At 45.3% G+C, this 22,987-nt stretch overlaps 1 protein-coding gene across 2 annotated transcripts; it reads left to right on the top strand.

Annotated features, from left to right (window-relative positions):
• Positions 1-3,787: 3,787 nt before the first annotated feature.
• On the top strand, positions 3,788-11,902 carry LOC105058913 (putative 4-hydroxy-4-methyl-2-oxoglutarate aldolase 2). 2 transcript variants are annotated; one of them, XM_010941988.2, is made up of 2 exons: positions 3,788-4,002; positions 11,209-11,902. In XM_010941988.2, the coding sequence occupies exon 2, from the start codon at positions 11,230-11,232 to the stop codon at positions 11,734-11,736; it is 507 nt and encodes a 168-aa protein (XP_010940290.1). In that variant the 5' UTR covers positions 3,788-4,002; positions 11,209-11,229; the 3' UTR covers positions 11,737-11,902. The 2 variants fall into 2 exon arrangements, with proteins under 2 accessions (XP_010940290.1, XP_010940291.1); XM_010941989.4 differs by having other exon boundaries at positions 3,793-4,002; positions 11,218-11,902.
• The last annotated feature ends 11,085 nt before the right edge of the window (positions 11,903-22,987 follow it).

The raw sequence follows: 22,987 nt of genomic DNA, 5'->3' as shown, positions 1-22,987 counted from the left end.
TTATTTTTCACTTTAACTCTTTGGTTGTATGTAGATCATCTTTTGCTATGTTTGGTCAATATCAAGGTACAGTAACTGGTCTAGTGACTTAAAGGTAATCATTTTGATGCTTTGGGGTGGTTATTTTTATGATCCAGCTAAAGTTTGGAGGTGTAAAGACATAAATGTCAGTGTTGAAGATTTGTGTAATTTATGTAAGTGCTGGTGAATTAAGGTTTTGGCAATGATTTCTTACCAATATCCAGTGTTTTGGCAATGATGGTGGATATCAGTGCTTATTTTTTTATGTTTTCTCCTCAACTCTAAATAGTGATGGAGAAAAATGGGGTGTTGCATCTCCGCAGGTTTAAAGCTGCAATGCTCTGAGAACAAGTGAGAGCAAGATATAAATTTAATCCTGGAACAACAGACCTGGATTTCTGCTTTCTGAAATTGGATCCAAGTGCACAACACAGGAAAAGAAAAGGGAAGGATGAGCATCATAAGATTTGCTACAAAATTTTGGGACAAATTTCAAGGACTGGGAATTGATAAATTAAGTTGACACTGTATGTAAAATTTTAGGCCTCTTTGGCTTGGGCTAGACATTTTGTTAATTTTTTTCATTCAAACTACATATTAACAGACTATAATTCCTAGATTTTTTCTGGTTTGCCCAAATGAATCACCTTCCCTTATTTTAAGAAAACTGGTTGTTTTAGACTTTAACAGTTTAACCTATGCTCAAATGAGTGCGCACGATTAGTTGAGCCAATGTAAAACATTAAAGCAAAGTCTTCCCCATCAAAAAGTTAATCAATGAAAATAATATATATTTTTGTTCAATACTTCTTTTAAAAAAATTGTAGTGCCATTAAAGTCCAAATCAATCATTCTCCACATCAATTGTTGCTGTCTCACGTTCGGGAGACTTGATAGGTTATGTTGTTGTGTAGAATCTTTCTTTAAAAAAAGGGAATCTAGATGACAAGGATATCTAGATCCTAGGTTATCTTCGGATGCTTTTTTTTTTTTTTTTTTTCGAGAGAAAATTCAATCTCTTATGTTATACTTGAGGAATCGAGTAGCGTCCTGTTCCGGTTCGAGTCCAAAGTGATACACCTTGGTTTGGCTCAGGTAATTAAATTTCATTTGAGTTTCTTTTTCTATTTCTCAAAACAACATCTTGCAATGATCATCATTAATTATTATAGGTTAGAAGAGTGGATTATTACAAAGAAGTATTAAGTATCATCCTTTTTTTTTTTTTTTTCATATATATTTCTTATCCATACAATTATTTTCAACCATAAAAATAATTGACAATAATGGAGGGGTCCATGGTCCATTATCTGAAGTAAATAGACATTATTTAAAACTCTAGGCTGGACTCTTACTTAAAACAAACCTTGGTCACCTCAGAACCAGAAGCCCCCGTGTATCACACCCTGCTCATGGATCGGATCTGCGATCCAACATAAAAGCTGTGTCACGTCCGGAACCAATGGATCCAAAATTTGGCCCGCAATAGAAGACAGGCCAGCCATCTCCCAATCCGCCGAATGTACACCCATTAGAAATCCTTTGTGCACCGGCCGTGGTGCAGAAAATCTGAGGTGGAGCGCACAGCTTCGCTCTATTAGATCATATAATTATTATTTTTTAATATATATATTTTTTATTTAAAATTTTAAATAATAAAAATATTTTTTTAAAAAATTATTATTTTTAATTTTATTGTAGCAATTCTTTTCTTAAAAATTATGATATCCTTCATAAAAATTATGCACCCTTTTCGAAAAAATTATGATATCCTATATTGATATTATGGCATCTTTCTTTATAAGATATCATAATTTTTTCATAGAATGTCATAATTTTTTTGAAGGAATGTCATAATTTTTTTGAAGGAATGTCATAATATTGTGAAAGAGGGGTGTATAATTCTATGAAGGGATGTCATAATTTTTTCAGAAAAGAAGAGGTGTCATAATTTTTGTGAAGGAATATCATAATTTTTAAGAAGAGATGTTATAATTTTTAAAAATGATATTTTCGTCATTCAAAATTTTAAATGAAAAAATAGAATTACAGACATTAAATATGTATTGAAAAACGACAGCTATGTAGCCTAATAGAACGAAGCGGTGCGCTCTACATCAAATTTTCTACATGACAAGCGGTTCACAAAAAATTTCTCAAACATCCAAATCATTGAATCCGGGAACCGGTCAGTCCTCCCGGTAACCATCTGGCTCCCAACGAGAAGGATAGCTTTCAATTTCACCCCTCAACTTTGCCCAATTTCAACCAGATTCTTCTAGTTTAAAATTTTTGAGTTAAATCTCAAATTACTCGATTGACGAAGAGCCACGTATTTGCCACGATGTTGTGCCCGTTGATCCAGCATTCCTCGAACAATTCTCTCTCACTTTGCCTCCATTTTTCTCTCTCGTCTTCCTCATATCTCGCTATTGGTTTCTCTACGACACACCTAGTTTTATGGGATGACAATCATATGGTGTAACACAATTTCAGGTTCCTTGGTGCTGGAGGATTTCACTTTAAATAAATTATGCCGAGGGCATCTTGGTTCACAAAATCAAAACAACATTGTAGGTATATGATGCGATTCTAGCAAAACATATTGATGAAAGATGGATGGAAGATTGATTTTGGATCAACCGAGTAATTTGAGAGATCTAATTTAGAGCTACTCAGATTTGGTTGGAGGGTGACCTCGTAACAATTACCGTCTAGATTAATGCATCATCTGCCTAGATTTTTCTTCCTTTATTCCTCATATTAGAAATATATGATAGTTTTTTTCTCGGGGTTACAAGAAATATATGGTAGATCAAAAAATCTATTTGGACCTTCCAAGCTACTCATATGATACCAGTAGAAAGGGTAACCAAGTGGCGGGGACGTAACTTTTGAGTCTCCCTTTTTGCCGGCCCATGTTATGCTGATGCTTTTATTCTGCCTTAACTTAAACTTAGATTTTTTTAACAGAAAAAAAAAAAAAATCCAATTCATGGGAATTTTTTTTTTTAAGAAATAATTTTTTAAAAAATAATTTTTTAAAAATAAAATTTTGATATATTTAATTGATTATGAAAGGATGACTTATTATAAAGTGGTTTATATTTGGACGAATATTTATTTTTTTTAAAAAAAATTATATAAAATATTTATTATATTTTTAATAGATATAAAATCATATATTTTTACTTATAAATATTATATAAATATAAATATTATATTTATATTAATATAAATATATTATAAATATATTATAATATAATATTAGATTATAATAATTTATTGTATTAATATAATACTAATATATTAGTATTATATTAATATAATATAAATATTTTAATATAATAAATTTATTAATATAGATATAAATATAATATTATATTAATATAAATATTATATTAATATTAATAAAATATTATATTAATATAAATATTAAAATATAATAAATATTTATATTATATTTATATAATATATATTTATATAAATATTACTATAATATCCTAACTATACATTAATATTTTATTAAATTTTAATCATGAATTTTTAAAAAATATTTTATTATAAAAAATATCATCATTCTTTGTGCCACAAGAAGTGTCAACTACCAAACCCATTTTTTTTATAAATTTTTACTTTTGATAAAATATAAAAAATAATTTTTTATAAAAAATATTTTTTTTTATTTTTTCTCCTTTTTTTTTTTTTTGAAACTCAATCAAATAAGAGATCGTTTGTTCACTTCCCAGAGTGTGCGTCTTCCCCCTTACACTTTCCGTCAACCAAACGAGTCCAAAAGAAAAATAAAGTGGGGACCCAGGTGGAGGCGGATGTCTTCCCCGATTGCTTTGTTCTTTTTCCTCCGATTCCACGCCTCGCGTCGCACGAAATCCGACTGGACGGCGGGTCTTCGACGCATTCTCATCCGTTCCCTAACTCCTGCTGGATCGGAATCTAGAAGAAGTCGAAGCGTGTATCGAGGTAAGCATCGCGATCCTGTTCTTTCAAATCGCCATTCTCGATTTCAATATCGTTCTTAAAATTTAATCTCTTTATGCGAGCAATAATCCTCGTTTTTGGTCTGAAAATCTCGTGATTATTAGGCTTTCTGGAGGAGCTTCGGCAGTTTCTTCTGATTTTTAACCGGTTAATTTAGAGAATTAATGGTCACTGTGCTGATCTTGGGCGTTTGCATGAATTTTTTTTCATTAAATTCTTAAAATCATAAGTATATTGCTTTGAATGATGATTGTTTTATGATGTTTTGCTTGAATGATTATAGTGGTTATTTCTCTCTTTTTCGTCAAAACTTGGCTTTTTTTTTTTAACAAAATGTTTTAGATCAGCAGCTGTGAGTGATCACGAACTATCCCAGACTTATTGGAGATTATGGGATGTTGAGCAACTTCGGTTGTTAAACCTTGCAAATGGACGCGACAGTACTGGTGGGACATTAGAGATAGGGAACATGATCCCATAGCATGCAAGTGTTTGAATAATTAACAAGATTATTTGTGTTAGGATATCATTTCCATCTGAAAAATTTGACCTAGATTCTTTTGTCAGGAGCTTATGTTGGTTATCTTACTTCATGATGATTTTGTTGGTACTTATATCTAGATGATTATCTTCTTGACATCCTGAATTGAAATCTTTTCTTCGTATATGTATTTTGTGTGTGCTTTTCTACTCGATATATGTGTTCCCTATAGTTGATATCCAGCTAATCCACTGGTAAGATGCTTGGCATTGAAGGTAAGATTGGTAACCGAATCTTCATGATGATTTGGAATGTTCCCAGAATCTCAAACATGCAACCACTTCTGGCAACCAAGGTGAGTGGGTTAGTTAAAATCCCGCATCCCCTGCAAGGATAGGGGTTTTGGCTCCATATACCTTGAGTGCCACTTTGGAAACAGAAGGTGAAAGCAGAAGTGTCATGTCAAGTGAAAGCAGCACATAGAAGAAAAATATGTGTCAGATGTGGAAAATGGAAATGTTTAGGAATACATTAAGGAAATTTGTGTGGAATGTATGAAAGCCATCCTGAAATCACTATATCCAAATCTGGAGTGGCTGCCTGAAGAAATTGGAGCTCTCAGAAACAACTAGGGTGATGATGTGCTTAAGAAGCAATTGCTGGAATGAGATCTGAAGTGACATGCGCACTGGATTAGTAACTGCAATTAATATGAATTTTTTGTGTGTGATACATGTATCCCTCTGGTTTTATAGCCCTTCACATATGATTCACATTACTGGAGAAAGCAACTTGAATTTTTTTGCGTAAAGGATATACCCAAGTATTGCTTAATTCTGGGATACCATGTTTCCCAATTCCTCCGACATAGTTAAACCAAAGTTTGATCTAGTACATAGACGCTTCCTGTTTCCTACGTGTCTACTGTCATAATCCTGTGTTAGCGGCAATGCCTTCTCATTGCAAATCTGTTCCTGTATCTTGTCTCATTTTAGGTAACATACGCCAATTTGTGAACCCTGTTTTTTGCTTTGGGCATTCAGTTGAAGTCCCTTTTCAGAAGTTGCAGCACTCCGGAAGTAGAAGAATTGGGATATGAATCTGATCTTTCTATTAATTTATTTTTGTTGATAATCTGAATAAGGAGCATGGAAGTTATGCTATTTGTTTGGCCTGCTATTGAAAATTCAGTGGAGACCAAATAGGAATTAAATCGCAAACTATTTTCTGATCCAGGTTGCATTCATCTAGAATTTTGATGCAGTGATGGTAATATGAATGTCATATATTCATGGCCATGAACATAAATATGATGGTTTTGTTTTTGCTTTTTGATTGGGTGTGAGGGAGCTTATCATGCATCTGATTCATCAGTTTAAGATTGTACTTTTGAAGTTCTGCCATAAAGGAAGTGGAAAACCATGGAGATTGGTAATATATTAACAATCATTATGTTGAATCATTGATATAATATATTAAAATTTGCTGGCTGTTAGTTATACAACTCTAGAGTTTAAAAAAATTATATATTCTGCTACTGTCAGTCAATTTCAAATGATTGTATTGTACAGTGACCCGCATTGCCATATAATGCCATGCAAAGGACATGCAGCCTTGTCAACATATATATATTGCTTGGGAAATCTATAGTTTACAAATGTAGGTCCCTTTCAATCAAGAATGTTGTACTTTCATGCTTGCTCGTCTAAACAAATGCTATATCCTACATATCCGGCAAGCTGTTATAAATTGTTAATTAATGCATCATTTCAATTTGAGAAACATGTATAGACAATGAATCATCAGGGTCCAATTCAAATTTCACTTGGATAGATGCATTCTTGTAACTCAACAATCTTTCCTTGTTTATTACATCGTTTCCTGGGGGAAAATTCTGTATCTTTCTACTGTGGAAAGCTGAATGTAAGATGAGCTTCTTGATTTTTATGTATTTGGTATGGGAGTTGGGATTCATTTTTGGAGGTTATGCAACCATAGAAGTTGCGAGTTTCCAGGTGAGCCTTTTAGGCATGAATTGAAATTTTGATGCATCCGGAGAAATTGGTTATTGTTAATGAGGGCCTGATGGAAGCAAGATTGATGAATGCTTGTTTGTGTGGAATATCACATGAGATGCAAAAATAATAATATCAAAGGATTCTACACTCTAGTTATGGAAAATCGAGGTGACATTCTTTGAATTATAAGCAGCTCTGTGTAGTTGTATTAGGGTATAGTTCTGTTAATTGTATAGCTACAGAAGGCTGGCAAAACTGTGATAAAACAGAAGCACAAATACTGGGGAGAGTTATTGCTCAAAAAATGAGGGAGAACTTTGGCTTATAGACACAAGATCAGATCAAGTTGCATCTTTTTTAAGTTTGCACTCCCATCCTGCACCTCTTGTCATGTTTGATACTGAGTTTGGTTCCTAACTTTGTATTTTATTTATCAGGTTAAGAGCCTCTTCACTTTGCTGGGGATGAAAACTAATTTTGTGCAATCTGATTTTGATAAGCAGAGGCTTTTAAATAATAATAGTTGCACAGTCAAATTTTATTTTATTTAATTTTGTAATTAGGTTCTTGATAGTCAGAATCTTCTGTCTAGGGTACTAAACATGCTTTCAAATCTTTCCAGAATCTCAAAAGATACACCCATTTCTGAAGTGCTTTCTTATGAGAAGTGATTCTAAACTATCCGCTTCCCTATGCTCGTACTTGTACTTGCTCCCACATCTGCCCCCAATTTTGGCAATCATGGTTAGGTTGGAGAAGGGTTTTTCTGGTATCTAAAAGTATATATAACAATGGAGTTTCTGATTTCTTTGGGGGAAACAGAAAAAGTGGCTATACAACAGAGCTGTGTTAGGAGAGGAAAGAGAGGATACATGGAGGTTGAATAGAGGGGCAGAGTATAGGAAGAGGAGAGTTTGGATGAAGGAGAAAATGAGAAGAGTGGTGGAATAGAAACAAGAGGAGGAAAATGTCATGAATGGAGGAGAAAGCGCGAGAAGGAAGATGAGAGTAGGGTGGTGGAACGAGGGAAGGAGTTCCTAAGATAAGAAGATATTACTAGGCATGATGATTTGGTTATTAGGAAGGTGAATTTGAGATCATACATGAACAAGTTTTGAGAAAACGCATGGGCTACTACATATCTCATAAAAGCCCACTTTTGGTGTTTTATTAGATATTTAGTGACCTAACACTTGGTTACACATCTTGCAAACATATGGATGAACAAAACCTAATATAATAATTCATATGTAAAATCTTGATTTCTCAGGAACTATAAAATAAACAGCCTTATGGTTTGAATGAGAATCCGATATTGGATTACGCTTTAATCTCTGCTGCTTACCAATTGCAGATGCGGTTCTTTTGTTTTTTTTTTTTGTTTTTTTTTTTAAAAACAAGAATATTCTGTGTGTAACTTGGGTATTTCTTCACCCAACCGTGCAACACTATTTGTAAGATCAAGATTTTATTTTTCCGAAGTGACAATAATTACCTTCTATCAGGAAATGTATGACTGTGTCTTTTATCATAGCTCACATTTTATTCTTATGTATTAACCATCAAGGAAGGAATAATCAATGGTTGAAATTGGATTATATTATCTAACTTGTGGTATCCTAACATACATTGTCCGTTTACTCCTAAAAGTAATTAATTATAGCATATTTATACAAAGACAACCTCCATTCCAATGATTTCCAAGTCTGTTTATAAGGTAATTGGCTTCTCCTCATCATAGAAGGGGTAGATAAACTCATTTCAATCATATTCAACCATATGGGCTAGAGCATTGTGGCTCCTTGCTTTTGTTATCTTTACCCTTTAAAACTTATTCAATCATTTCTTGATGCTAGCACCAACATTTTCCCTCATTGGTTATGACTAGATATTACTGCAGAAAGACCTTTCCTTAATTTATTAGAAGATTGAATCAAATTAAAGTATGAAACCAGATACTCATTTAAATTGCTTAAATAGGCCATAGAATATGTTAGTTTCTATAATTTCTTAGAAAATTATGTTGAATTAGGTAATTCAGTTTTGTACTCATAACTTATGTGATCTTCATTCCTATATCTATGTGCTAATGACTAATATCTGGTAGCTGTGCAGAATTCCTATATGCCTATTGGAAAGCAGTCTTTTTTTTTTTTGGGTACAAGAAAGCAATCTTTTGCCCTTAGGAATTAATTAACCCAAGTGCTTTTTATTGTTGGTAAATTTTATTTGCTTTATGATTTGCAGGTCTGGCAAGGTATATGCATAAATTAGATGTCATGTATTTTACTTCTATCTAAAATTATGAATTAAAATTAAATTATGTATGGTACAATCATATAACCATGTCGCTCATGTATCTGAATCAGTTTGTCATCAGCTTTCTTTGCTGATATCATCACATCCTTTAACTCATTTTCAAGTCTGTCTTATTCTTGCAATTGGCTCATCTCAGTCACCTCTATTTTGCCATGTTCATCTTATGTATTGTGTAGTGCACATCTTGTATAATCTAGGCTTCTTGCTTGACTGACAAGTATAACCAATCTGGGTTGTCAGCTTGTAAAGGTGTTTTTGGGTTTTTTTTTTTTGGGACCTGCGCATCATCTGGCCGGGAGGAAGGTATCAAGGGTCTATATCCTAGCCTAAGCCTGGCTTGGCTCAAGTTTGGTCCTAAAATATTCAGCTTGAGCTTGGTTTGGCCCTTCAGGATGCCCTGGGCCAATCCAACCTGACCCAATCACTCAGGGCATTAACCACAATTAAGAGAGAGGAGACTGGAAGTGAAGGGTGGCAACCATGGTGCTAGCAGCAAGGGGGAGAAAGAAGGGGTTTGGAGGAGGAGAGGGAGTAGGAAGGAGGGGAGAGAGAGAGAGCGAGAGAGACGAGGAGCTGGTGGAGACATTCATGGCTTTCATCCTTTTCCCTTTTGTGCTACGATGGGAGCTTGGAATGAAGGGACGAGAGAGCAGATTCTCTGCCCCAGATGATCCACATTGCCTGGGAGCCCCCACCCTCTAGTTACCTGAAGATTAACTTGTCAGCAGTGTGTCACATGGTAGCAAAAGAGGTGGCATGTGCTTTGTGATTAGAGGTCCAAACTCAGACTTTGTAGCTGCCAGCTATATGCACCACAGTTTCAGTTGCTTAGATGGGAGGGGCATGGTATGGGATTGAGTTTGCAAGGTCAATGTTCTGGGCTCACGTTATACTGGAAGGGGATTCTAGCATGGTGGTGGGATGGGTCAGTAAGCAGTCCCATGCTCAGAATGCACCCACTTTTATTGGATATTTGGAAGTTTATCAGGAGCTTTATTTCCTTTAATGTGGCTCACGTCTACCGGGGGCGATGGTGCTGTGGATTGGGTGGCATTCTATATGGTAACAGTGCTGTGGATTGGATGGCATTCTATATGGCAAATCATTTCGGCTATATGGCTTGGGGGAACATATCTAGCATTTCTGTGCAACTACAAGATATTTTTGTTTGTTGATTCTTCTGAATGTATCCATACTAGACTTGTATGATCCATCCGCTCAATCGAAAAAAAAAGGAGGGATGACACACACACGCCCCCCCCCCACCCCCCCACAACACACACAGAACTTCCAATGGTGCCCACTAAGAGGAGGAGGTGTGAGTGAGAGAGATAGGAAGAGAGAGTAGGTGGGGATCAAGGTAGGGGCTGTGGTTGAGAGGGAAGGAGATGGAGACATTTAACCCTTGGCCCCTTCCCCCACACCACACTCTCCCTCTCTTGAAAAAAAAAGAAGGTAAAAAAAGGAGAGAGAGGGTAGGTGGGGACTGTTGTTTCTGGTTTGAGATTCTAAAGCTAAACATTTTATTTTTTTTTATTTAAAGGAAATATAAACAATAACACATTATAATATGTATATATATTTTATTTTGGGATGGATTGGGCCAGCCCTATACATTTTTTGGCCGGCCTAAGCCCAGCCTGAATTTTAAATGGGGATTTCAGGCCCAGCCCAGCCAGATGGGTGAAAACATTCTGTCCATTCTCCCCTGGGCTGGACGGGCTGGGCCAATTTTACAAAGGTTGACTAGATAATTGCTGCAACTGCCCGTTTTCTGGTCTTGGTTTTGCTTTGCAGATTCACATGTAATTGCAGCTTAATAAATTGATTAAACATGCTGCAAAACAACGTTCTTTCTGTTTAGATATAAGAATAAGCATTGCAAGATTGTAGGTGGTCTGTAAAATGTTAGGAAGCTCTCTGGTTCAAAACAATGTTGATATAGAGATTGCTAAGCTGTGTAATGAGTGTGTGGTAAGTTTTCACCACAAACCTTGGCCTGCAAAATGCAGATCTTTTCCGCTTCGGTGAAACTTTCCTAGGCATTTTGCCTTTGCTTCTGTACTGGTGGAATCTTCTTCTGTATCAATGAAGCTTAAGAGAACTGTAGATTTCTAATGCTAGGCATGCCATGTGGAATAGTTGTGCTAATTGGTTCGGTCATTTCAGTGTGTTGCTTCAATTAATTGTGATTTCCTTCTTGCTGTCAGAGAGGGCATTGATGTGATTCTATCTGCTGGTATCTTATATTATCATGGTTGTCAACTTCCATATTTTGGTATCTTTGAAAGCACTGCATCTCTGATGATTGTTGTTGAAAGGAACGATTGCCAGCATTTGATACTGATATTAAAAGTTTCTTTCTCAAAGGTACTGTAGGTTAAAACGACTATGGCTGCTTTACCATTGGCTACTGCTGAAGTCTGTGATGCAAATCCACACCTAATCCAGAATGGTGAGCTTCGTGCACTTCAGCCAATCTTCCAAATCTATGGGCGGCGGCAGGTTTTCTCTGGCCCTGTTGTCACTCTCAAGGTTTTTGAGGACAATGTTCTTGTGCGAGAATTCCTCGAGGAGAAAGGTAATGGTAGAGTTTTGGTTGTCGACGGTGGTGGGAGCATGCGCTGTGCTATATTGGGTGGTAACCCTGTTCAACAAGCTCAGAACAATGGATGGGCTGGTATACTGGTCAATGGCTGCATAAGGGATGTCGACGAGATCAACGGTTGCGATATTGGTGTAAGAGCTTTGGCTTCACATCCAATGAAAGCCAACAAGAAGGGAATTGGAGAAAAGCACGTCCCAGTAAATATTGCTGGAACAAGGATTTGTGATGGTGAGTGGCTTTACGCAGATAGTGATGGTATTCTAGTTTCTAGGACAGAGTTAACTATTTGAAGTCACACGTATGACTATGTACTCTGTCTTTGTATCAGCACTGTTGCCTTCTACCAGTTCTGCACCATCTGTGACCAGCTGCATGTCTGAAGTTTATTGCATATTTGTATTCAAGTAATGAAACCTTTTACGTTGATATAATAGATGAGTTTGTCGATTACTCAAATGGACCTCAGGTTTAATGTGAAGAAACTCTGACAGGAAAAACCGAGTACCAAGAGAGATTTTTCTTATTGGTGTTGTTGCGGCCAATCCCCTCGTCGTCTGGTCGTCGGGAACGAGCGCCTGCAAAAGAAGTCCGCACTGACCGGAGGTGACTCCGGCGGGAACCCTCCGACGGTCAAGTCAGAGAGGAGACTAGGCAACAGTAGAAAAGAATCAAAGAGCTCAAGAGGAGAGGGTGAGAGCGAGAGCTAGAGAGGAGGAAGGATTCCAGGGTTTCGAAAAGACTTCCCAGCATTGTTGCCTTCCCCGATATATATAGTGGAGCGCGGCATGGTGCCGTCATTAATAGTGCTGACAATCGAAGGATTGTCAACTCATCGAGGACTGTCAGAGCCACCGTGAGGTTGTCAAATCATCGTGAGGCTGTCAAATCGCTAGGGTTGATCCATGCCCTAGGTGGGATAATGCCCCTAGGCGGCAGCGCCGCATGCCGTTGTCAGGACTGACAGTTCCCAGCAGTCATACGGCATTTGAAGGAGCTGGCCGACTGTAGGTCGGCGGCTAGTTAAGGGGCGTCAGGTGGAAACTCGGGGCCCCCCCCGACAGTCAGTCGGACGTGTTGCGAGAGTCGGGCATCGGACTCCATAGTTCAGCCGATCAAGAGAGAGAAGAAGGTCTGTCCGACCGACGTATCCTCGGTCGATCGGTAACGGCAGCCGTCGGTCGGCAGAGTCGGTTGTCGGTCAAGTAGGCCCGATGGTGAGTCGGCGTGAGGAGGTACGGTCGGTATATCCCAACAGTTGCCCCCCTCCACTCTTGAGTCGGATGGTGTGTCGGCCACTGTCTTTGTATGGGCGGCAGCATCGGGCGAAAGGAGTGGATTCCCATCGCATTAAGTCCTGATTTTAACGATCGTACCGTGGGCTGATCTGGTGTCAGGCGTCCCATGAATGCCAGGCGATTCGCCGGCGTCAGACGTTCCGTCGGTGTCAAATGTCCTGTCGGCGTCAGATGCCCTGTCGGTGTCAGATGCCCCTCCCATCGATGTCAGACGTCCCATCTCGTTGGGAATGGAAACCGTCGTTCCCGCCGTCCCTTTGGGAACGCGAATCGTCACGTCTTTTTGGGCCGCGTGGTGGGAAGCCATTGGGTCGGACCCGCCCAAGCGGATAGAGGGGACGTGGCCCAATCTGAGGATAGGTGCGTCGAACCGTCGGGCTGGAGAAGGGTCCAGATGTTGCCGCGTGTCGCGATCTGGGGGATCCTCGTTGGTCGTGCCTCCATCTCGGCCGTCGGGGGTACTATATATACAAGGTCGCCTGCATCCAGATTTTTACTCTCCCCATTTCGTTGTCGACACTCTGCCCGCGTAGTCCCCTGTTCCAGGTAATCGTCTCCGCTTTTCTTCTTCTTGGGAGTTTTTCTTTTCTTCTGGGAGCCTTCATCGTCGCTTGTTTTCCTCCTTGCTTTCTCATGGTTCTCCTCCTTCTTTTCTTTATTTCCTGCCTTCTGTTCTGGTTCATGGCTAGAACGTCTCCAAGAGGAGGTCGGTCGGGGAACCCGACGGATGATCCTCGGTCGACCCCAGAGGTGGAGGTCTCTTCACTTTCGGGGCCGAACGTCGATCGGCTCCGGGAGCAATATTGCATCCCGGAGCAATTTCGACTGTTCGCCTCTGGTGCCAACGGTCGGGTCAACAGCCCGCCCGAGGGTCAGGTGGCCTTCTTCGTTGAGGATCTCCGGGTCGGTCTTCACTTATCAGTTTCGGAGTTTGTCCGGAACGTATTTGACTATTACGGACTGTATCCGGTACAACTCGCGCCGAACTCGGTTCGGCTAATAGTCAGTTTCGCTTTGTTGTGTCAGTTTTTGCCGACTATTCCTCGGATCTCACTCTTCCGAGCCTTCTTTGTCCTCCGACCCCACCCTAAAGCTCGAGGGTGGTGGTACTTCAACCCTCGAAAGGGACTTTCCTTCATCACTGGTCTTCCATCGTCGATCCACGGATGGAAGAACCAATTCTTCTTTGTCTCCTCTTCTATTTCCTGGGGATTCCCTGCACGTTGGGGGGACCCCCGAACCCAACCGAACGAGAACAGTCGGGTGGAAGTCGGGGACCGAGAAGACTTCCACCACCTGAAAGATATTTTGGTGCCGAAGCAGAGGGAGCTCGTCACCGAGCAGGCCCTGTACGACGTCGGTCTCAGCCCGGTCCCTCACTTAGGTCAGTTTTTCGTCTTCCTTCTCCTTTTTTCTTTCCTTTCTTTTGTGGTGCTGATCATCTGTCGTCGTCTGCAGATATGCCACCGAGGGAGAGACTGACGGCGGCCGACATCCGGCAGTACGTCGTGCGGAAGAGGCCGGCACAAGGGGCCGGGCCATCGCGGCCTCCCAAGAGGCCCCAAGTAGCTCCATCGAGCGAGCCGACTGGGTCGGAGGCGGAGCCCGTCATCACACTGTCGGCACCGATGGTGTTTGTCGAAGTCCCGTCCGAGGGACCATCGGTCGAGGGAGCAGCCTCGCCCGAGGGAAAGGCGGTCGAGGACGTGCCGGCTGTTCAGCCGATCGAGGAGGTCCGGGAGGAGGCGCGCGAACCCGAGCAACCCGCGTCCGCTGCTGCCGCGCCTTCGGAGGATACTCGGTCGGGCTCAAGCGTGCCATCCTTCTCCGACATTAGGGCCTGGATGTCCGCCCGAGGGAAGGCCCCGATGGCGCCCGACGACGAAGGAAGGTTGGCCGGTGGTGGGGCGTCGACCGATTTTTCACTTCCCGAAGGGGCGTCGGGCCTGGCCAACCACGACTTGGCCAGACGGCTGTGCCAGACGCTCCTTCTCCCGGCCGACATTGAGGCCATGAAGAATCAGCGGATCTCCGATATGCTGTCTTCGTTCTACCCGACCATGATCTGGGTGAGTCTCCCTCTTCTTTGTCTTCGTTATTGTTTCTCACAAGTTCAGCCTTCTGATGGTCGGTTTTGTCTCCCGCAGTTGATTTATAACATATCCGAGCTGGAGGTCGGATACCGAAGATTCGGCGATCTACGCACGACCTGGAAGGACAAGGCCGCGACCGCCGAGGCCGACAGGGTCGTGCTGGTCGACCAGCTGCAGCAGTCGGTCGATCGGGAAGCCCGACTCGAGGGGGAGATCTCCCGACTCACCGGGGAGGTCTCCCGACTCACAGGCACCTTGGCGACTTCGGAGTCCAAGCTGCAGTCGACCTGGGACGACGCCAAGAAGAAGTCCCGAACCGTCCGTCGGCTGCATCACGAGAGGGACAGCTTCGCCAAAGAGCTCAAGGCTGAACGCGAGCAGCTCCGAGTAAGCCTCGAGAACCTCGCTAAGGCTGAAGAAAGTCTGTCCAACGCTCAGGCCGACGCAGACATCGCGAGGGCAGAAGCGGAGTCGGCGAAGGAAGCCATGGGTCGGGCTATAGAAGACTTCCGCGACTCGGAAGAGTATCGGGAGGAACTTCTGGAGAGCGGCTTCCTCTCGTACCGAGTGGGGTACGAGGATGCTCGAGAGACTGTCCGAAGCTTGTACCCGGAGCTCGACCTCGGCAGCATCATTCTGCCAAAGTCGGAGGCCCCAGCTGCGGAGGAGGTGGCTGACCCATTGCCGGGAGGTCGCACCGCCACAGCGGAAGCCGAGGCAGACACGGAGCAGGCCACCGAAGGTCAAGCGGCTCCGACTCTCGAAGCCCGAGTTGATTCGCCGACCGTCCCCAATCTCCGCCCGATGGAAGAGGCCGATTCTGAGGACTAGTCAGTCTTTTACTTTTCTTTACTTCTGTTTATCATACTTGTATTCGGGCTTTTGCCTAGTTTTGTAAACTTGGCCCGAACTTCTAATGAAATCGAAGTTAATCTTTTGGACTTGAACTCCTCTCCTTTGTATGTCTCTCTTCTTTCATGTGTCGTGGGATACTTTTGAACACATAAGTCGCTAGCCCGATAGATTAGTTAGGATGTTCGGTAACGTGCACCGCTGCGAAGGCAGACCAAATTCCGACTTTCGATCAGCCTCCCGATGGTCGTATAACCCGACGATCGGGGGCTTAAGTCGAACATCTATCGCCCGATCATGAGTCGGGCGCGTTCGTCGAGTCGAAAGTTGACCGACCATCGGGCAGGACTCGATGGTCGGATCATTTCATAGGGTCTGATAGTCAAATGTCGTTCGATGCGTTCAGTCGAATGGCGTCCGACGCATTTAGTCGGGGAAGCGATGACAAGTCGGATTCCCGTTACCCAGACCTAGGTCGGGTACTTACGTCGTGCCATGTGATAATCGATGGTAAGCCGAATATCCTTCGATCGATCATGACCTGGTCGGTAAGTTGTGAATGCGGCATTGGTCGCGTCAGCATTCTGCTTTTCTTGGCCGAGGCAGAGTCGGCGAGTCAGCCGATCATTTTGCCCAAGAGTTTGGCTGTAGAAGGAGTGTAACTCCTGTTGTCATGGATATATCGGCCCTTGTAATCGTCCGATGCATCGTCGACGATCGGGCCGTCGGTCTCCGGTGGAATGTTAAGTCCGAGTCGGGACGTCGGGGCTCGTACTTCTTGGCGATCGCCGATCAACAGTCGAAGAGTCGAGATTTCAGACTCCGAAGTTTGAAACTGAATTTTCATTCTTAGCGAGTGGGTACAAGGTTTATTGGTAATACAACTTTAAGTTGTCGGCATTCCAGGTCCGGGGAATGGGATTCCCCTCCAGAGTCTCCAGCCAGTAAGCTCTCGGCCCGTAGGTGTCTGCTACCATGTAGGGCCCTTCCCAGTTTGGAGCTAGCTTCCCCTGGTCAAGAGGCTTCGAGACTTCTGCCTTTCTTAGGACTAGGTCTCCAGGCCTGAAGAGCTTTGGCTTGACCTTGGCGTTGTAATATCGGGCCACTTTTTGTCGGTAGGAAGCCATACGGAGTTGTGCTTTACGTCGGAGTTCGGGCAAGAGGTCCAAGTCGGCTCTCCGACACTCGGAGTTGTCCGACTTGTGATACTGCTCGACTCTGATCGATGGTAACCCGATCTCCAGTAGGATCATGGCTTCCGTTTCATAGGCCAAACTGAAAGGTGATTCCCCGGTCGGGATCCGGGGTGTCGTCCGGTATGCCCACAGGATGGAGTTCAACTCCTCGACCCAGAGGCCTTTGGCTTCATTCAGTCGGGTTTTGAGTCCGTGCAGTATGGCCCGGTTGGTCACCTCGACCTCGCCGTTGGACTATGGGTGCCCGACCGAGGTCAGTCGGTGCGTGATATGGAATCTCGCACAGAAGTCTCTGAAGTCCTGATTGTCGAATTGTCGTCCATTGTCGGTGATAATGGTATGCGGCAATCCGAACCTGAAAATGATGGATTTCTGAACGAAGTCCTCCATCCTCCGCTCGGTAATCTGCGCCAGAGGCTCAGCTTCCACCCACTTAGTAAAGTAGTCGATAGCAACGACTATGAACTTCCTTTGGCCAGATGCCGGAGGGAAGGGACCGAGTATGTCGACCCCCCACTGGGCGAAGGGCCACGGGGCGACGATGGGGGTGATTTGGCTGGCTGGTCGGTGTTGTACGTTGGCATACCTCTGGCATGGCTCACACTTCCGAACCAACTCAACTGCATCCTTCCTCATAGTGGGCCAGTAGTAGCCCTGTCGCAGGACTTTGTAAGCTAAGGATTTGCCCCCCAAGTAATTTTCGCAAATCCCTTCATGTACTTCTCTGAGCACGTAATCCGCGTCGGTCGGTCCCAAGTATCTGAGCAAGGGAAGGGAGAATGACCTTTTATAGAGTCGGCCATCCATTATCACATATTGGGAGGCCGACCATCGGAGCCGCCTAGCCTCCGTGGGATCTTCAGAGCTAATCCCGTCGGTCAGGATCGGACAATCGGATCCATCCAGCTTGGTTCGGCCGCCAGCTATAGCACCTCCTCGACCTTGTCGATGCTCGACTGCTCGAGATTCTCCATGAACATCCGGCCCAAAGCGTCGTAAGCTGAAGTCGCCAGTCTAGAGAGGGCGTCGGCCCGAGCGTTCTTCGACCTAGGGATGTGGGAGATCTCGAAATATCCGAGGTGCGCCACAAGATCTTTCACCTTCTGAAGGTATTTTGCCATAGCTGGATCTCGCGCCTCGAATTCGCCCTTGACCTGCCCCACGATTAGTTGAGAATCGGAGAAGACCCGGAGGCTGTCGATCCCAAGTTCCTTCGCCATCCTCAAGCCGGTGAGGAGTGCTTCATACTCGACTTGATTGTTGGAGGCTTTAAAGTCGAATCGGAGGACGTACTCAGTGACTACCCCCTCCGAGTTGGTGAGCAGGAACCCGGCCCCGCTCCCCTGAGCGTTTGAAGCTCCGTCGATGTGCAATACCCAGGTGGACTCTGGGTCAGGTTCGGAGACCGCAGCTCCTCCGGGGCTCTCGCCTTCCGGCTCTTGGTCGGTTGTCGGGCATTCTGCGATAAAGTCGGCCAAAACCTGGGCCTTCAAGGCGGATCGCGGTCGGTACTGTATGTCAAACTCGCTGAGCTTCATCGCCCACTTCGTCAGTCGTCCCGACGTGTCGGGTCGGCGCAATATCGCCCTCAGGGGCTGGTTAGTGAGGACCGCAATGGTATGCGCTTGAAAATATGGACGGAGTCGTTGTGCGGACACGATCAGGACGAAAATCATCTTCTCCGTCTCCGAGTACCGAGCCTCAGCGTCGTGGAGCACTTTGCTGGTGTAGTATATAGGTTGATGAATTCGACTCTCGTTCTCCCGGACGAGCACCGAGCTGACTGCCTCGGGGGAAGTGGTCAAATAGAGATACAGCGTCTCTCCGACCTCCGGCTTCAAAAGCAGCGGCGGGGAAGTCAGGTACTTCTTCAGATCCTCGAAGGCTCGTCGGTACTCATCTGACCAAGAGAAGCCCTTCACCTGCCTTAGGGTCTTGAAGAATAAGAGGCATCTTTCAGCCGACCGAGAGATGAACCGGCTGAGAGCGATGATTTTTCCATTCAGCTGCTGGACCTCCTTCTTGGTGTTCGGATGGCGCATGTCGATGATTGCTTTGATCTTCTCGGGGTTGGCCTCGATTCCTCGTTGCGAAACGAGGAACCCGAGGAACTTCCCGGAGGTCACTCCAAAGGTGCACTTAGTCGGGTTCAGCTTCATCCGGTGTCGTCGTAGAGTGCAAAAAGTTTCTTCGAGATTCCGAACGTGATTTGCAGTCTGTGCACTCTTTACCAGCATGTCGTCCACATACACTTCCATGTTTTGCCCGATCTGATCTTTAAAGACCTTATTGACGAGTCGCTGGTAGGTAGCTCCGGCGTTCTTCAGTCCGAAGGGCATTACTCTGTAGCAGTAGAGGCCTTTGGTGGTCACGAAGGCGGTGTGCTCCTCGTCTTTGGGTGCCATCCGAATCTGATTGTATCCAGCAAAAGCGTCCATGAAACTGAGCAGTCGGTGGCCAGACGTCGCGTCTACCAGCTGGTCGATCTTTGAGAGTGGAAAGCTATCCTTCGGATAGGCGCAGTTTAGATCGGTATAGTCGATGCAAATCCTCCAACTCCCGTTGGCTTTTTTGATCATGACGACGTTGGCGAGCCAATCGGGGTATGTAGTTTCTCTGATGAAGCCTGCCTCGAGTAGCTTGTCCACTTCTTCATCGATGGCCTTCTGTCTTTCAGGAGCAAAAGACCTTTTCTTCTGCCTCACCGGCCTCATTGCTGGATCGATGTTGAGTCGGTGTGTCATTGTCTTTGGGAGGATGCCCGACATATCCACCGCCGACCAGGCGAATATGTCGAAACTGGCCTTCAGTTGCTCCACCAACTGTCGTCGCTCGTGGTCAGGCAATTGAGACCCGACCCACACCTTTCGGTCGGAATTCTCCGCTATCGAGATGGGAACGAGCTGTTCGGTCGGTTCACCTCGCTCTTCTTCTTCCCGTTGGTCCAGCTTGTCGACCATCAAGGGGCCCTTCAATTCATCGCTTTGAGCAGAGATCTGAAAGCATCGTCTGGCGAGTTGTTGGTCTCCGCGTATCTCTCTGACTCCATTTTTGGTCGGGAACCGAACCAGGAGATGATATGTCGAAACTATCGCCCTGAGGGCGTTTAGTCCGGGTCTTCCGAGTATGGCATTGTAGGCCGAGGGCACTTGGACGACCGCAAAAGTCAAGTGGACTGTGCTCTGTCGTGGTTCGGTTCCGGCCGTCACGGGCAAAGTAACTTCTCCTTCCATCGCGACAGCATCTCCAACGAAGCCTATCAGGGGTGTAGAGACTCTCTTGAGTCGATCGGTCGACAGTCGCATCCGGGAGAAGGTCGAGTAAAATAAAATGTTCATTGAACTTCCATTATCTACAAAGATTCTTTTTACATCATAATTGGCTATTGTTGCCGAGACAACAACAGCATCATCATGGGGAGTTTGGATGCCCCGCACATCTTTTTCTGTAAAAGTAATTACATCGTCCGGGCACGGCTTCTTCGTCGGCTCCCCTCCCGCAGACGTCCCCGGGCCCAGTCGTTTGGAAATCATATTGATGACCCTGACCGTAGGCTGATTAGTCGTTGCTTCTTCAGTCGGCTGGGATCGTCGGTCGGCAACAGGATGAGTTGGCAGGTTCCTTCGAAATTTGCCGAGATATCCCCGACGTATGAGGGCTTCAATCTCATCCTTAAGTTGGATGCATTGCTCGATATTGTGGCCGTGGCCCCGGTGGAATCGGCAGTACTTCCGTCGGTCAAGGCCCTTTGCCTTCAAAGGCGGAGGCCGTCGCAGATATTCCTCCCCTTCAATCTCCATCAAAATCTGCGCACGAGGAGCAGAGAGAGGAGTGTAGGAGTCATACTTGGGGCGTGTCGGCCTTGGACTCCGCCGTCGAGGCGACCTTTAGTTCCGTCGTGGGGGTGAGACCCGACTGTCGGTCAGGGGCATGCTAGGCTCGGCAGGGTCCCGACCCTTCCTTCGCTTCTCCTTCGGACCCTTGGACTCAGTCAGGTGCTGGTCAGAAGCTCCTTCGTCTGCGTGCATGTATTTGTACGCGCGCTCCAGCAATTCAGCGTACGTTCGGAGGAGGGTCTTGTCCAAAGAGTAAGTAAATCGGGATGCCCTCAGCCCCCGCTTCATGGCTGAAATGGCCATGTCTTCGTTGAGGTCTCGGATCTCAAGCGTGGCCGCGTTGAATCGCGTCACGAAGTGTCGGAGCATCTCATTTTCTTCCTGTTTGAGGAAAAAAAGGCTGTCCGAGGTTCGTGGCGGCTTCCGGCTGGTGCTGAAGTGGGCCACGAAGGAGTGCTCGAGCTGCCCGAAGGAGTGGATACTTTTCGATCGAAGATCGGAGTACTAGGCCCTGGCAGCTTTGCGGAGCGTGGCAGGGAAGCCGATGCAAAGAAGAGCGTCGGTTGCCCCTTGAATCGTCATGAGAGCCTTGTAGCTCTTCAAGTGGTCGATTGGGTCGGTGGAGCCGTTGTAAGGCTCCACGTGTGGCATCTTGAACCGACCGGAGATCGGTTCGTCGAGGATAAGTCGGGAGAGAGGCTGGGCGGTTTGGAAGTCGACGTCATTCGAAGATTTCTGTCCGTCCACCTGCAGCTGGGCGAGCCGACGGTCGATTTTTTCGAACCTGCATTCGTAGTCGTCAATCCGTCGGTGCTGAGAGACCCCAGGGGTGGAGTCTCCCGATGAGTCCGAGAGAGAGGCGGACGGTGTTCGCGGTCGCTTTTCCTTCCTCGCTCGTTTCAGCTGGGAGGGAGAGGGCCGTCGAGATCGATGGGCGTCGCGCCGCGACCGCCCCTCCTCCTCTCGATGGGAGACCTGTGGCAGGTGCTCCCGAAGAGGCGACGGAGATCGACGCGGGCGTCGGCAGCTGCTCCTGGAGGGCATCGGACGTGCCGCCGGTTGCTCGACCGGCGAGGGCGGCAACCGGATCGGTTGTTGCTGAAGGCTTTTGACCGCGTCCGTCAGCATGGTCATTTGCCGCACGATCGCCGCGATCTGCACCTCCGTGGTCACCGCAGGATGCGGAGAGCTAGGTTCCGCCATGGAGGGTGGAGGAGAGGCCTCTTCCCGATGGGAAGAGTGCCTCGCCGATCCAGTGACCCTCGACCGCTGAGCTCTTGTCTTTGTCATCTTGGATTCCGTGGGGGTTACAATCCCTGATGCTGTCGATGAAGGCCCCCTACCTGGCGCGCCAATCTGTTGCGGCCAATTCCCTCGTCGCTTGATCGTCGGGAACGAGCGCCTGCAAAAGAAGTCCGCACTGATCGGAGGTGACTCCGGCGGGGACCCTCCGACGGTCAAGTCAGAGAGGAGACTAGGCAACAGTAGAAAAGAATCAAAGAGCTCAAGAGGAGAGGGTGAGAGCGAGAGCTAGAGAGGAGGAAGGATTTCAGGGTTTCGAAAAGACCTCCCAGCACTGTTGCCTTCCCCGATATATATAGTGGAGCGCGACATGGCACCGTCATTAATGGTGCTGACAATCGAAGGATTGTCAACTCACCGAGGACTGTCAGAGCCATCGTGAGGTTGTCAAATCGTCGTGGGGCTGTCAAATCGCTAGGGTTGACCCATGCCCTAGGTGGGATAATGCCCCTAGACGGCAGCGCCGCATGCCGTTGTCAGGACTGACAGTTCCCAGCAGTCGTACGGCATTTGAAGGAGCCGTCCGACTGTAGGTCGGCGGCTAGTTGAGGGGCGTCGGGTGGAAACTCGGAGCCCCCCCGACAGTCAGTCGGGTGCGTTGCGAGAGTCGGGCATCGGACTCCATAGTTCAGCCGACCAAGAGAGAGAAGAAGGTCTGCCCGACCGACGTATCCTCGATCGATCGGTAACGGCAGCCGTCGGTCGGCAGAGTCGGTCGTCGGTCAAGTAGGCCCGATGGTGAGTCGGCGTGAGGGGGTACGATCAGTATATCCCAACAGATGTGGTTAGAGGTTAGATATGATAACGCATTTTCACATCTAAAATCAACAGATAAGTGTGATAATTTGCAGTCCATTTACTTATAAGTGTAACAATAATATAAAGTCCAACCATGGTACTTAAATTATTCTTTTTCATGGCATATCATATGGTATAAGGGTCTTGGTATACTTATAGAATTGGAAGG

The sequence above is a fragment of the Elaeis guineensis genome, chromosome 16, assembly GCF_000442705.2.
Source record: "Elaeis guineensis isolate ETL-2024a chromosome 16, EG11, whole genome shotgun sequence".
NCBI lineage: Eukaryota > Viridiplantae > Streptophyta > Magnoliopsida > Arecales > Arecaceae > Elaeis > Elaeis guineensis.
The sequence above is the reverse complement of the archived record's forward strand: the minus strand, read 5'-3'. Positions and strand labels throughout refer to the sequence as shown.

Coding starts and splice junctions, on each gene's coding strand:
- LOC105058913 (XM_010941988.2), top strand. CDS start 11,230: ATGGCTGCTTTACCATTGGCTACTGCTGAAGTCTGTGATGCAAATCCA.